At 37.7% G+C, this 16,410-nt stretch overlaps 2 protein-coding genes across 2 annotated transcripts; both read left to right on the top strand.

The window, feature by feature from the left end:
* The first annotated feature begins 1,481 nt into the window (after nucleotides 1-1,481).
* Nucleotides 1,482-3,902, top strand: LOC108779270 (putative leucine-rich repeat-containing protein DDB_G0290503). Its single transcript, XM_018546655.1, has 6 exons — nucleotides 1,482-1,603; nucleotides 1,830-1,990; nucleotides 2,079-2,384; nucleotides 2,782-2,949; nucleotides 3,374-3,483; nucleotides 3,560-3,902. The coding sequence occupies exons 2-6, from the start codon at nucleotides 1,901-1,903 to the stop codon at nucleotides 3,900-3,902; spliced, it is 1,017 nt and encodes a 338-aa protein (XP_018402157.1). The 5' UTR covers nucleotides 1,482-1,603; nucleotides 1,830-1,900.
* A 110-nt stretch (nucleotides 3,903-4,012) lies between these two features.
* Nucleotides 4,013-4,890, top strand: LOC108779289 (uncharacterized). Its single transcript, XM_018546677.1, has 2 exons — nucleotides 4,013-4,292; nucleotides 4,379-4,890. Exons 1-2 carry the CDS (start codon nucleotides 4,043-4,045, stop codon nucleotides 4,774-4,776), a joined length of 648 nt encoding a protein of 215 aa, XP_018402179.1. The 5' UTR covers nucleotides 4,013-4,042; the 3' UTR covers nucleotides 4,777-4,890.
* The last annotated feature ends 11,520 nt before the right edge of the window (nucleotides 4,891-16,410 follow it).

Below are 16,410 nucleotides of genomic sequence, written 5' to 3'. Positions count from 1 at the left end.
TCTGAAGCGTTGATTTCAAAATGCAAGCTTGAGATTGGCTGTCGCAACGAACTTGCGATCGATTTGCAACTAATGTAGAACCGGCATTATCTGCTTCAGTTCTTAACCCCAAAATCCTAAAATTCAACCAATAAGACTACCAGTCCTAATCGAAATCTGTATTCTATTGACTGAATTTTAGGATTTTAGCGAATTTCAACTTTGCACCGTGGGCACCAATTCAGGTATAGTGTGAAAATAAAGAATAAACCTATCTTCAAGTCATGATAAAAGGCATGTTCCGATATGCATTGCCAGTACTGAAAATTTATAGTATATGTAACGTGAACTATAGATTTTCAGTACTGGCAGTGCATTTCGGAACACGACCATTATATTATGCGCATAAAAAAATCTTGTGTTGCGGCCATTACCAATCAAATGCTTGCTCAAAATCAGTGGAATACACATGATAGTAATTAAGGTAACTTTTTACAATACGAAACAACGTTTTGATTGATCAAAAAGCAGCCGCCATATTTAAGCAACTGCGTGTAACACTTTGAGAATTGAATATCTTAAGGTCCTTTTCATGGGAAGATTCCGATTACCTACATGACGATTGCACACGTTGCTCGCTGATTGGCCAATTCAAAAATAATATAACCTCATTGGTAAAGCACGGAAAAGTTACTAGACACCGATCGATGTGAGTGGTGTGTGCAATCGGGAATGAAGGTAAATGGGACCTTCCCCTTTTCACACGCATGAAAAGTTACTAGACACCGATCGATGTGAGTGGTGTGTGCAATCGGGAATGAAGGTAAATGGGATCCTTCCCCTTTTCACACGCAGCACGGAGTAATAAGAAGGAGATCAAACTCGAGAATAAATATAGGCTCGAAACACGGTTTCGGAAAACCCCATGAAAAATTAAGAAGATGTGATTTTAGCGCCTTCGTGGGAAAAGTTGAAAGTATTGTCACGTGACATATATTTCGCTTTCTCTAACCTACTACATTTCGATGTGTTTCGATGTATTTTCCGACAGGCGCGCTCGGATCAGTTCTTCTATACACCGTGTTTCGAGCCCATCTTTTTCATGGCCGAACGCTTGAGCTTGATCTCCTTCTTATTACTTCGTGGTTTTATCCTTGTTGTCCAATCATGTTAAACAAGGATAAAGCTTTTTCATGCGCAGCACGCTGCGGCAGCAAAATGTTATTATTGGTTAAAAATCTCTTGTGAGGTGACGCACTGTGACGCACTTCCAATCAGTTCTCGAAAATTTGTATCACATGACATTTTGCTGCCGCAGCGTGCTGGGCCGGGATTCTCTAAACGTTTTATCGATGATTGTCGCTATCGTTAACTAGCGACAGCCAATGGCAGGACAATCCTAAAAGAAAGCGCGGCTCTCATTGCACATGAAAAAATCAGTTTATGACGAACAAGGGAGCACTCGGGTGATGTTTCTGAACGCAGTCTAGAGGAGGGAAAGGAGTAATTGACAACTTTCTGGTCGTGTTCCATTTATTCAAGTCTTCTCTCTAAGTAATTGACAACTGTTGACAACAACTCAGTGAAGTTTGATGATGTCGCGCGGAATCTAATGTCTTGCATTGTAAGGATTTTAGCTAATAATATATTTGTTCTGATAATATATTTGTAAAACGATATTAGATAATTAATAATTACATTACGCTTCTTCTGATAAGTGCTAAACAAATACTACGATCTGTAAAGTACCATATTTTTAGATTACAATACATTCTGATTATTTGTTAATATATCAATCTTCTATTATGTTCAAGATAATGTTTACTTTTCTCTATTTGTTTTTCTGAAAGTTTCATGAATATATTCATAAATAAATGTTCAACAACATCTAACAGTCAATGTGACTTTAATAAGTGCCAAAATGAGTAAGATACATAAGACCGGTACTATCAAGAAAAATAGTTCAGGCAATTATCAACGAACCTGTAAACCTGGTGATGCAGAACAAAAGGTTTTATTTTTTTTATAATGCACTTTTATGGTATGTAGATAATTTTGCTATAATGTCTAAATGAATTTTCATATTTTTTTTTTATTAGAAGCGTGTCACAATGAGCCCGTCCAACGAAGTTATAATGTTCGGTCAGGATCATATTGTAGAAGTCACAGTAAGAAAAAAGAATCAGGGTCAGAAACGTACTTCACCTGTAGTGAGTTGTAACCATGAACAGAAAGCTGAGAAGATAAGATCTATGACTACTGATAATAACACTCCACCAAACTGGGGTAATGTTTTTAATCAGAATTTGTTACATGTATCAAAACAACACTCTTCTAAACAAAGTGGAAAAGAAGCAGAAAAGAATATAAATGCTAAAAAACAACAGAAAAGTACTGTGAAACATGTAAGTCTTATATATTATATAAATTTTAAATCTATATATACATACAATAGAGCATTTAAAGCATTTAAAGTGTTACAAGCTATATCACATTTTTGAAAAACAACTATGTATTTTCTCTAATAACGAATTAATAAAGAAATAATAAAGAATTTTTTAATTGATTTTATCATTATTTCTCTTTGAAATTATACAACTTTTGTCTGAACATATTTTGATTTTGATTACTTTTAGAGATAATAGCTTATAACACTTTTAAATGTCCCACCCTGTATATGATTACATGCTTCTTATTTAAATATTTTTTATATTGAATATATAATTTCTCATATAAAAAATATCTTTCTAGAAAAAGTTAGATGAAAAACATTTACCATGCTGTTCATCAATTTTTGTTCAGGATTGTGCAGTACAATGTTCTGATTATGATTTTAACAAACTTATTACTGATTTTAATCCACTACACATGTTACATTTAATCAAACAGTTAAAAGATTTAGTTAATAAAAATGATAAAAGAATCTGTGAAATTTTTACTGAAATGGAACAAATATTGCAGAAAGTACCGGTAAGCTGTTAAAATTACATGTTATCTAAACATTATATTTACCACTAATGTAGAGAATCAGGGCTACGAGCCAATACATTCGTTAAATTCTTTAATTTATTTTAATATATTGCAAAGAATATCACCTAATTTTGGCGTTTCGTACTACTGGACTCATCAGTAAGGCATTGTAGTGGAAGCCTACCTTATACGCCTGTAAAAGTTATTCAATCGAGATTCTATATAAAGAGATATACGCGTATCAAAACACTTGCGAAAATTTGCGAATCGACGTAGTAATATTCTTTACAATATATTATATTTACCTGTAATTTATATTTTTCGGCATATACTTTAATTGACATTTATTATATAAGTCTATTTAATTGTTCTGTCACTTTTATACCAGCTTTGAATGAATTTATTACATTGTTATTTTTTGCAGGATCTAGAAACCAAAGCAGAATTCAATGCAGTTCCACTAAAGGAATCTAGTAAAAAAATAAGAACTGTGTCATATGAATCATTCATATTAGAACGAGAAAAATTAAAAAGGTTTGATGTGATATGTAAGTGTAATAAGAAAACTAGAAGTTAATATTAATTTTTCAATCTTTTTATTTTACATCAGTGAAATTCAAGAGCGAGATGAACGATTAAAGGAAGTTGATCAAAAATATGCAGACTTAAAATTTCAAGTAGAAAGACTTACACAACAACTGAAAGAAGCCACTTATAAAAAGAACGATACAATGTCAAGGCTAATGCAACAAATTGAAAACAACGAAAGAACGATTACAGATCTAAAAACGAATCTAAATAAGCAAACAGAACTTGCACGAAAAAATGATATTGATAACGAATATTTAACAATGGAAATAAATAAACTTTCGAAGTTATCTTCTTATAAAGATGCACAAATTACTGATTATCGAAATACAATACAGTTAGTATATTACACATTCTACTTTTAATATGTATATATTTAAAAAAAATTACTAATTGCGCGCGCGATGGATATATAATTGTAAATCGTACAAATTATGTAACAATTGATTTGTATTACAGAGAGCTACAAAATCATATTGAAAAACATGTAAAAATTTTAAATGAGATGTATATGAAAGAAGGAAGCACAAGTTCCCACATATCGTTGATTCATATAGGGCACGCATGTTCTTCTCCTACCTCTAGTTTTTCTAATGACTTTAATAAATCCTGGAATGATTTATCAGACATTTCTTCAGAAGATTCCATTCCTAAAGAACATGTTTTAAAAAAGGATGCGCCCGTTAAAGATTTTGAACTCGTTAGTTTACTTGATGGGGAATCATCACATACCATACTGCCGGATCAAAATGAAGGTAAGTTTGTTTGAGTTTACTACACAATTATCATTGAAATCACCTTAATGCAATTTTTAATTTATATTAATGTTTATTATTAACAGTTAAGGATAAAGGACCAATAAAGCAAAATAATAATGAAAATAATACTGTCCCTTGCCAAAATACGAATGATGTAACCACAAAAAAATCCTTGCATCAATCTTCAAAGAAGGATCACAATAAAGAAAATGATATCCATAAAATAAAAGGGTTTACAACATTTAAGGGAAAAGAAAATGATAACACCAAAAATTTGTTTCTTAATGCATCAAAAGTTTTTGAAAGCATTACAAAATCAACAGTTTCTGGCATAAGGAAGCAAGGCGATATGCAAAATAGGAAACCTGTTAATATACCTAGTCCATTACGGGACTGTCCACATCCTGATTGGAGCGACAGTAGTTTACCTAGCATTAGTACGGTTTCCGATTTGGACATGGTACCCTCGAACGATGTTTAAGAAACTATACGCTTAAAGGAGAATAATCACTGGATTCTAAAACATTATTCTCTGTAGGAATTATGAATATAATTCCAATTGACTGAATACACATAAACATAAATTTATATTTTATTGCAGAACTGTGATAATCTATCATAATGCATATTTTACTTGAATCATGACGTCTATGAAAGTAAACGCGATATACAAATAAAACTGCATGACAATCACGATATTTTAAAAACGTTAATATGTTAAAGACATAATTTGCACATCTTATTAAAATCAAATTGTAATATGTATTGTGCACAAATTGTAATATATATTGCGAGTTTCCACGTTGATATTGTTTATTTAATAAGATTGTAAAACCAAATTGTAAAAATAGATAGTCAAAAATATATTTTTCTGTAAATATATAAAACTTTTATTTGCAAATTCGCTCGTAGTCCTCACGGTATCAAGATGCTGACATATAACCTGTATTATTACGAATTAACTATGCATATAATGTTTCAACATATACATTTGTTTGACGGAGAACAGGTCACGAATATAAATTTTACGCACACAAGAGAACAAGATGTATATATATAGATATATATATATTTTTTTATCACATATGTATATATACAAGTAAAGTATAATACTTATAATATTTTGTAAGTCTTAATAGGATTAAAAGGGAACATTTTAATACACGTAAAACATTCATCAGCTTTACATGAAGACGTCTTGAAATACATTTTATATTCGTATTTTCCAGTAAGCGTGTGGTATGTACCTTTTCTTCTGTAAACATTCGATTTCTTTTTTTTCTTTCTTTTGACGGCTTCTAATGATCGAGAAACTTCTAACGGCTAATAACATTACGAACACAGTCCCAACGATTCGACGCGCGTAAAATGAATAACGATAAACATCGAAACGGGAAAGACTGTCTTCGCATTTTCTTTTTACCTTTTTCTTCTTTTTTTTTTTATCATTCAGATGAGAGTGTGATAAAAACGGATGATAATGTTTAAAAGTCTTTATTTTATATTCGTGCTCTCTCACAAGGGAATTTTCCTCGATTTATTTCTCTTTTCTTGCTTTCTACATTTTGTTACATAATATATCTAAGGACGTACCGTGGGTCGGTTTTATAAAATAGTTAATCACAAGTGTTTCGCAAACAGTCGTTCAATTTTGATTATTAATTTCAGGCTCGACTCGACATTAGCCCTATATTCCCCTTCTCGATCTCCCGCGTTTCGAAGATTCGACATCGAATCCTCCCTTTTCTACCAAAAAGGCAATATCCCAATTTGGCGACGTCCCGCTCCGCGCTTGAAGAAAATTCCGTCGCGATTTGGCGAATCGAGGAGATATCGAAGTTCCCTTCCTTCAGATACGTATACTTTCACGTACAAGTAAGTACGGCTGTCTTTATTATTAGAGGCGTTCTAAAATAAACAAATGTGAATTTAATTTGTTTGTGTGTTCGCCGTACCATGTTAAACCTCGTATGTGTAGGCCGTATCAAAAGTCGCACGCATTTTCCCCGCAAGAAGTTTTTCCGTCAATACTCTCAAATCGATCGAAATTCTTTGCCTCCTCGACAGATCTGTGTAAATGTTCAGATTGCACCTCGAGCCTGAGATTTATACATTGATAAAACAAAATTCATTAATCGATGGAAGGATAAGATTTGTAACTTATTTATATCACATGGCTCGAGACTCCTTAATTCGTAACGTTAATAATTTAATTTTCATATAATTTTGTAAAACTTCATATTTTCGGGGAGTTTATAAACCATCACGGGACTTTCGACACAGCCTGTACAGATCAAGAATACGTTGAAATTAAATTTGACGGCGATTATAATAAAAAAACCGAACACGTACAGTGTTCCGCCGATAAGAAACCTCGACGGCACACTATAAGTCGGTCGACCAGGTGATAACAATAATGATGTTGCTGATGGAACGACATGTTGTATACGCAAATGTTTACCACATAACGTGAGCTGAGATACTGGCTAACTTTTGTCTTTCGGCAGGTTTGCCGAGGATTAATTTTGTCGACAGAAATTAGACAGGATGCAATTTTTGATTTTGCACGCTCGATTGAATTTCGCGAGACCTACATCACGATCGAAGAACGGCATCGCGTAAAAGGTTCATCATCACGTTCATGTTCACGTCAAACTCGCATATGCAGAGATTACTTGGAGAAACAATTTGCAACAGTATCTGAAATCCATTATATAGAACAATAATATTGAAGGCTGTCGCGTATTCGCGGAATCATCGTCGATGCAGTTCTTCTTTTTTCTTGTATATGAAAATTATAGGTCGGTATTGATATAATCGGTTTTTACATTTAAGACTGTCTGAAGTACAGTTTTAAGATGTCATAAGCTAATCACAGAGCCGTGTTAACATCTTAAGACATTACCTAAAAGATGGTCTTAAAATAAAAATGTACTATGAATACCAGACATGTAATGTCGGAGAAAAATATTTAACACACACTATTCAGTACGGTGGAAACTTTTGCGTAAATGTATGCGCGTTGAGTGTGTTTGTTGTGTGTGTGAGAGTTCGTATATCTATCATTTTTAATAAATACATATGTACAATATATGTGTCGGTCGTGATCGAAGTTAAACGCGTCGGCGTTCGCAATTCGCTTTTGGTACTATTTGCTTCTTCTTCCCCTCTTTTGATTTCTTCGCTTCGAAACAGCATAAATCTGCATAGCCGGAATTAATTGGCGTCAATGTACAATCGGACGCTGCGACAACGGACGAATGGAACGCTAACTATATACGTATTTGTTTGGACAGGCCAGCTCGTTTTCATAATTTCGGAGAAGAAATTAACAGTTTCGAAATCTTTTTTCCTTTCCTGCGGATTATTAACGATCGTAAAACGAGTCGTCGCATCGGTATAATATCACTAACATATGTATACGTATCGTATAATGCGTATATTACAGTAGACGATCATTCGTGTAGAAATCGTAAAATTGTGAGTCGATTAAAATGAATCTAGCCGACTTTAATATCCTAATTAATAGTCTCAACTATAATTATACGCCCAAATATAGCTCAGATATCGGAAGTGATAGTGGGCTGTTGTAAAAATAAAAATTTAACATTTGTCATCTTGAGGTTGCATGTATGGAAGGACATGTTTTATTGTTTTATTGTACGTTATATACTGCTTTGTTCGGTGTAAAAATATAAAGCATTTCGATTACAGACTTCATACGTATGGGCATTGCCATTGTTACGGAGTAATCGGCGACTATTACGATAACTTGTCTCACTTTCTTTTGTAACTCTTTTCTTCCTCGACGTAGGATTGCGCTGTTAAAAAGAAGAAAAACAAAAGATAAAGAATATAAGATTAAAGAGAAACGTAATTATTCTTAAATCAGCTCACCCTTGGAAATTATTTCTCGATAGAAGAAACTTAAAACGTGGTGCGTTTTATGTTGAAAGAATAACGCTAAAGTCTAATTATTAAAATTCATGAGAAGGAACTGTTCGCGCGTTTTCCAGTGTTTCCAAGATCCCCTCCTCGGATCTCTTTTCAACTGTCCTCTTAAACAATATAGTTATTACATTTTATTAAAAAGTGTAATAATTATAATCACGAACTTTATAGTGATAGTAACGCCAGTTGCAATCCTACTTCAAGAAACAGTCCCGAGTTCTCGTTCGTCTAACAATGGCCCAGGCTATGGAGTTAATAATTGCTTTCATGTGGCAATGGTAACAATATGTGTGTATAACAAATATACTTAGAACGGTTTCACTTGTGGTATTACGGCTCTCTGCAATAAATCATATTCATCTGTTCAACTGCTGCTGAATAACAAGGTATGCGGAGTATATCTGAGTACAACGCGACCGACCTTCGCATCGCTTTTCTGTCAAACAAAAGACAATTACTCATATAATTATCGAAGAGCGAAAAATGGCTTCTCCCGGCTATTCGATTTCTGTCAGTTTTACCAGTGATTTTTAAAGCTCTCCCCGCAAGAAGAAGAAATTCAAAGAAACTGATTCAATCTATAAAATTGTCAGAGATAAGTTTAACAGTTTATTAATTTTCTTCATTCATTTTAATCCTTCAGATGGAATTAAGCGATTTAATTGTTTTATTAGAGCAAATTCCTCTCCATTCCATATTGGGCACTTTGTTATATCGTTATGCTTCATTCTACACAGAAGGAATTAAAAAGATTACCATTTTTTTCCAAAAAATTCCCTTGTAAGCTATGCTCACGAGGTACGCTTATCATCCGACACTGTCAGTTTCTTTTAATTCGATTTTTCTCTTTTCGGGGTTATAATCTGTTGTAATCTTCGAATACCGGGTGCGCCTTATACCTTATAAATGCTCCTTCGATTACGAATAAATCACAAAAGTAATTGTCCGGAAAGCGACACAGAAGATCCCGTCGATGCATGGACTTCTTGTAATAAAACACTATACACTTCCTGCTCGTGTCTCCAAAACACGATGTACGGACTTTCGAATGACTACTATTTGCAGTCTACTAGGCGCGCAACGAGAGATACGCAATGTGAATTATCGTTTATTATTACTAATTATTTTTTGACGAGCATTCATGTATTCGCTTTCTCTATCTCTCTCCTCCCCCCCCCCCCCCCCCCCTCTCTCTCTCTCTCTCTTTCTCTCAAGAATTGTAAAATTAAGGAACCCGTGGTCCTCTATATACACGCACACACACGCACGCACGCACACACACACACACACACACACACACACACACACACTAGTGATTCCCATTTGTTTAATCGTTTACCGTATACCGAGAAACGCGCACGAGAGCGACACACGTAGTATTGCGACACACGTGCGTGAATGCACCGCCGCCGATGTTGATTATGTAATTTCGATTTGATAAAGTCACGGGATAACATCACCGGACGAGCGAATCTCTCCGTTTTGATTTATCCGGCATATGAAAATAGTATAATAATAACGTCACGTAATGAAATATTCCCGACTATCGCACGTGCGTCCCGATACTTTACCGCCACTCTTTCTCTTTCTCTCTCTCTCTTTCTCTCCTCTCTCGTAGCGCATATATTTATTATATATTGTATAAACATTTGTTTCTCGCGCACATAACACACCACTGTCTCCCAATGCACAGTCACGAGATACGGAAACATCGTCCAGCATCCAGTAAGTGCAACGATCGCAACGTAAAGCTGCAGGGAAAGAGTTCTCGCTTGCGCTCGCATGGACAGTTCGAACGAAACTCTAATCAGTCGATGTGTGGTACAAGCGCGTCCGCTCCTGTTCGGCAATTGCTTACTAGTATACAATAGAGAATACGTATAACATTTTGATTAAGTGACACGTGTCGTGTAACGCGTGCAATCTCACGAGGGAAACCGTCTTATCGAGAAAGGATGAAAAACATTGTGGCGTGTCAAAAAGTCGAGCAATCCGCGTTAAAGACCGATTTAAGATCAGTTCGGAAACAGTGAGACGAAGCTTCTACTTTGCGGTGTCGTTCGTATAGAGAGGCAACGTAAGAGTACAACGCGTTCAACGAGAGAGAATCACCTGAATATTCAATTAGATTAGATTGGAGGATCGGATCTCTCTTGCACTCGGCTCACTTGGATCTATTTCTTTTCTTCGCGGGTTCGTCATATTAAGCGTTCGTCAATGTGTTATATAAAGTGTAGATAGCGAGCCATTTCAAATAGATCAACTAATTATTTTTTTTTACACAAATTACAAAAATTCAAACGTTACAATCGTATTTGCAATCAGAAAAGGATCGAAAAGAAGAACGTAAGTTTGATTAGAAACTCAGAAATGATTTCTGGTGACATATAAACGATGTACTACCCGTACACTATATTCTTTCTCTCTCTCTCTAACATGTTTTTTTTACTTGACAAAAACGCGAAGAAAGACATCTAAATGAATCGATTTAAAGTGAATAAAAGTTGCCGCACTGTTATCTTGTCGATAAAATTGTTTCCGGCTTGTTCGAAAACCATCTTTTGGGATTGTCACTTCTTTGCATTGTCTTATCGATACGACTTGAAAACGGTCATTAAAATGTAAATATTATTACTGTTATTATTATAATATTATTATTAATATTATTATTATATTATTATTATTTTTCATATTCTCTCTCTATAAGTCACACTGAATTACGTATTCCTCGGTAGAGCGTGGAAGATGCCTGCAATGTTCGGAGCACCTGTGCGATAATCTATTATATATTAATATATATATATATTTATATGTATATGTGTATACCTGTGTGTAATAATTGTAGCGATATTTCGAACGTAAAGAGAATTTTACCGCGACCTTTTCCACCTAATTTCCGCTTGGCGTCGTTAAGTTCCTGAATGTACGTATATATATATATATATAGATATTTGATTGCCGTGACACGTCAGCTCACTTATGCGAATTGGACGTGGTGAGAAATTTCGCTTTTTGCTTCTTAATTGTCGCTCGTCCGAATTTCTTACGTATCGACTCCGCGAGCCGCGCGGGTCGAACAACTATACGTTCGCGCGAGATCTTATGGCACACCGCTACGTATTAATCGATCGGATCACATTTCTTTGTTGCACATATACTCTCTCTCTCTCCTCTCTCTCTGTAATCGTTACAAAATTATCTACGTCGTATCTACTACCTCTGCTCGTATACCAAACGAGCGTTTTTTGTATATATATATATTACGAGAATCGGTAGAGAAGCGTTTATATAAATTTGTTTAAAAAAGAATTGAAAGCGAGAAAAAGAATAGACAGTTTCCTATTGCATCGAAAGTAAAATAACTCGAAATTGAGATGGATATTAAAGACATTTTGAAGAACGAAGAGCTCGCCTCTTGCACAAAGAAATTCAACGAGTCAACAGAGTCGCGTGTGAAAAGAAGAGATACTCTTTGCGGCACACGAGGCGAGCTTTAATTTTCGCTCGGTGCATTTTTTATTTTGTTTCCTCGGTGTGCGATGCATGTATCGTTAACGCTCGATTATCGTATACAATTATCGAATTAATTAATTTTAATCGTAATTTCGTAATTTTCGTAAAGGCGCTGGCGTCATCGTGATCCGAATCAATGACAAATCGAAAAATATCACAAAGGAATATATACATGTGTAATGTGCGGAATATGCACCAATCGCAGTAGATGTACTCTCGAAATACCGATATCCGTATACCTTCGTCGTAACGCGAGGATGAGTTTTAAAGAAACATTTATCTTGTAACAAAAATAATATCCCGGCCTCTGCGCGTTCGCTTTAACATTTTTACAGTTCAGCTAACTAAAGACATTGCCTATGTAAGCAAACTTATGAATCACTCTGTAGTATGCGTTATTCTCCCCCCCCCCCTGACTGCTCTCTTGCAGCTACCTATCTCCCCTCCAGTGATTTCTTAGGGGTCCTGCACCTCCTCTCACAGGTTTATTTCCACTCCTTGAGGAGGCAGCCCCTCCTCGAGCTACCGGCACGATACACAAAAACGGTCAGACTCCGATTCGAAGGTCGGCGAGTGTTTCATTGGCGTAGCAGGTAGCTACTACGATTAAAGAAAAAAAAAAAATTAGTAAAAAACGAATACGTTTTTAAACAGGTAAACAGTTGGACGGGCTTCGATGCGCAAATGCGCGACGCCGGCGCACTCCGCAAAAACAAAGCGCAGTGGGGGCAATTTACTTGCATCGTCAACTGCCAACCAATCTTTTCTACTAGCGATCTTTCGTCAAAACGTTGAATTATAGCTACCTTCGATGTATCGCGGAAAAATCAGAAGGATTTCTCCCTTGCCTCGAGGTAGAAAACATAATTCGATGTAACGCAAATAATGGAGCTGAAAAGTTGAATGCGATCAGTGTAAATCTTAACTCTTTAACATTAGAATCGCGACGATTTGACTTAATCACGGTTCAGGTTAAATTTGGATTCTTACGAGGAAGGATTGCGTCATCATAAAAGTAGAATTATTCTTGTAATTAACTATGACGATTATTTATGCAAAGTCACAAAAATCTAAAGATCCACGTAAATCTAAATTAACTGGAAAAGATACAACTTTTTATCAGACGGACGAAAAATGGCACAGCTGCGGTTCCAGTGTTAAAGAAAAATTGAAAAAGAAATTAATTTAAATATTTGAAATTCCATTCTCTCTCTTTGGTCTCCAGTTTACATCCTACGCTGTTCAGTTCTTTGAGTGAAGGTTCCACCAGAGATCGGGAATCCGCGATACGAATCCACACACAGATCAATTCGTCAAACTGTCACCGGGCGTTTTTCCACGAAGGATGGATGCGTGTCGGGAACGTTTCGACAATTATTAAATCCGAGAGACAACGCGTTGTCAGACATGTCGATCGCGCGGGATCGTACGTCCGCGTGGAATTACATATAACGGAACCGATAAACGTCGCGTTAAATGTTTGCAATAATGCTGCGAACAACGCAGCGTTCCGGATACAATGCCGCAATTGTTTACGCTCTGACAAACAACAGCGGAGCCCCGGCGGTGCACGACAAAGGAACGGCGGGCGGCTCGATTAAAATAATAGCGCGCCGCCGGGCGCGATGCGTCGCGGTGTCAATTTTCGCGTCGTCCCGCGCCGCGAAAACTTCGAGATACGGTAAAACGCGCGTAACGGGGAGTAATAAAACGATTAACGTTTGCGGCGCGTTTCGCCGAGCGAGCGATTAACCTGTTGCTGTTGGTTTATTCATCCCGTCCGGAATTGGGTGAGACGACGAAACTACAGCGACCTAGCGAACTAATCTACTAGTATGCAAACGCCGCCGCCAGCGAGAGTCCTTTGCATAGCAGTCCTTCGGCGCGCGTTGCCTGGCCTGTCCCGCCGACTCGTAATAACAGCCAGACGGTAGTAATCGCCGCCTCACGCACACAGCATCCCGCCAAGGGTACGCAGGTTACATTGATCGCGCTCGGCAATCGCGAAATCGTCGGCAATAACGTGACGTGTATATGGTAGCGCGCGCACGCGGGGCTCCTTATTCTACGGGGCTTCCTCCGATTCTTCATTTTTAATCTTTCCAACGAGTATTTATTGCTATTCTTCGAAAGCACGAGTTTCCATTTCGTTATCAATTTTTGTTGTCCCGAAAATTGACTACGATATATGTATATATTCTTATTGACCAAGGCAAGAGATTATCGATACACTGCAGCATGTATTTTCCGTACAAGAGAAAATTGTTCGATCCTTTCTCTGAGAAAAGCTCAATGTCATGTCTAAAACTTAATAAAGTCGACTTGATAAAGTAATGAGATGACCTTTAGTATCACGATATATCGAGAGAAAGTTTTTTAAATATAAATAAAACAGAAGAATCTATTTTTGGTCAAAACGGGTCTTTAGCAATACTCATATGTGAATATGCAAATATAACTAATATAATTTTATGGACTGCGCGCCAATTTGATTTGTCTGGGGGGGACTTGAAACACAATTATAAATTGAAATAATATATCTCACAGAGTTAAATTAATTGTGAAAAATTAATATTTAATTTTTTACACGGATGTATAATATGTACACACAAAATGCATTTACTTTTCACGTTTCCGCCCTGAGGAAAAAAAAAAAAGTTAGACGATCGATATTCAGCGAATATCAGAATTCATCGCAGATTGGCATTCTTCGGCCGAGCGATCCAAAAGCAGTGCGTGCAAGGGACGTCGCTCCAAAAGAGAGTTCGGGTAGTCCGATCCCGGCGAATTTCGTCGTGCTTGTTTAGATTTCTCCGTTATGTGTTGCATAATCCCCCGTGACTGGGTCTCGGGGTGGAGCAACAAGAAAAGGGGAAAAGAAAGAAAGAAGCTGCGGAAGAACCGCGAGGGGGACCGTGGACGAAGGGCGAGGGAGGGACAAGAAAGAAAAACAAAGTTCGCGGAGAGCAGGAAGTGGCTCGCGTAAAAAGAAAAGCCCCGGTAGCTCGTCCGCGAGCGAAGAGAGCGGAGTGGAGTAGTAGGCCAAGTGGCAGGAACTTCCCCGGAGCCGCGCGCGCGATTCTCTTCCGCGAGACCAAGAGAAAAAGAGAGAGAGAGAGAGGGAGGAGATATCTTTTATTTCGTTCGAGGGAGTAACTGTCAGCCGGTATTTCGCGGAGGCAAAATAAAGTATAAAGGATAAGCACCGGTGCACCGGTGAGGTGTATACGGACCGTACGAGACGACGATGCAGCGAGAGCGACGGACGGTGGGACCCCTCGAGATCCCTTCGATCAGTAGCGGATTCAGCATACGTGGGGCCCTAAACCGCGACAGAGACCGATCGGCGAACGAACTCCGCGCACGTATCATCTTTCAAGCCGTTAAATGACAAATGAAACATTGTTTCTTCATAATCTCTCATTATCATCGAATATAAAATTTGATGCAATTTGGGGGGGGGGGGGAGGAAAATACAGAACTTAAAGAAAATATCAAACGTGTGTTCAAGAAAATCGTATATTTTTTAAATTAAAGGTTTCTTTTTTTACGGATGAAGAGGATCTGTTCTTGGTAACTTACTCGTTCTGTGTAACAAACACGGAGATCCTACAACATGGGGGCTTAAAACGTGCACCTTGTGCCCCTATCAGAAGGTTCGCTACCAATTTTGATCGTCTCGACCGCTTCTTTCTTCCTCCTCGCTCCTTTAAACCGCGCGTCTTTTTCCCTCTTCCTCTCCCTCTCTTTCCCTCTACGGTCCTTCGCGTTGTTCTCTCTTTCTTTCCAAGACACCTCCCTCCTTCCTCTTCCTATCCCACGATACTCGCAGACACTTCTGACAGACGAAACGCGTTTTGTTCTCAACTTCCTCGATCGCACCTTCCGGACCGCGCGTAAATTCGCGAGATTCGCAACGAGGGTGTCATTGTATTCGGTTTGCATTCGTACTGGCTGTCAATGCTTACGAAATATAGTACGGAGAAGCGACCGTTGAACACATATGCTACAACGTTCTTGGATTCTGCGAATTTTTTTCCAGATCTTCTGATCTTAGCGTGAATGGCCAGCTATACTCATATTAGGGTGTACGTATGGAATCAACATTTTTCTCGTATCCGCTAATTATCAGACGTGTTCGAGTTGAAATAATTTCTTGACATAAAAGATTAAGACAAATCGTCGAGATTTCAAAGCGAGCTACACTTCATCCGTTATCTTTGAAAAAGACAGATAGCACGATCGTTTGTGCAATGGTTAACGTCGCGTTGTTATTACACGATCCGACGATGATGCACCATAGATGCAATCGTGCATCGGAATGTTTTTTTCGAGGATCCTTCTCACTCGTTCTTGTTGAGGAGGAATTTCGTTCACGTGGTCGCGCGAGAGCCACGAGGGGAGAGAGGTCCAGAGAAAGAGAGCCGCGAGGGGGGCTCTCTCCTCTGTCGTGGCCGCGCCACGCTCATAAGAGTCGTCGCGACGGTCGTCGTGCCAAGTTCATGAACCTTGAACCCCGCTTTTGCCCGCCGACTGACTCGTTTCGAGAGATGCCCGCGTGGCTGGCGATCCGTCGGTGATTAGGTTTTCGGCCGACTAACGTCGTTCCCCCGCAACATTGGCTCGCTCGCTGAACGCCCTCGTTGCGTCC

Source organism: Cyphomyrmex costatus, unplaced genomic scaffold (genome assembly GCF_001594065.2).
Source record: "Cyphomyrmex costatus isolate MS0001 unplaced genomic scaffold, Ccosl1.0 scaffold57, whole genome shotgun sequence".
Taxonomy (NCBI): Eukaryota; Metazoa; Arthropoda; class Insecta; order Hymenoptera; family Formicidae; genus Cyphomyrmex; species Cyphomyrmex costatus.
The sequence above is the reverse complement of the archived record's forward strand: the minus strand, read 5'-3'. Positions and strand labels throughout refer to the sequence as shown.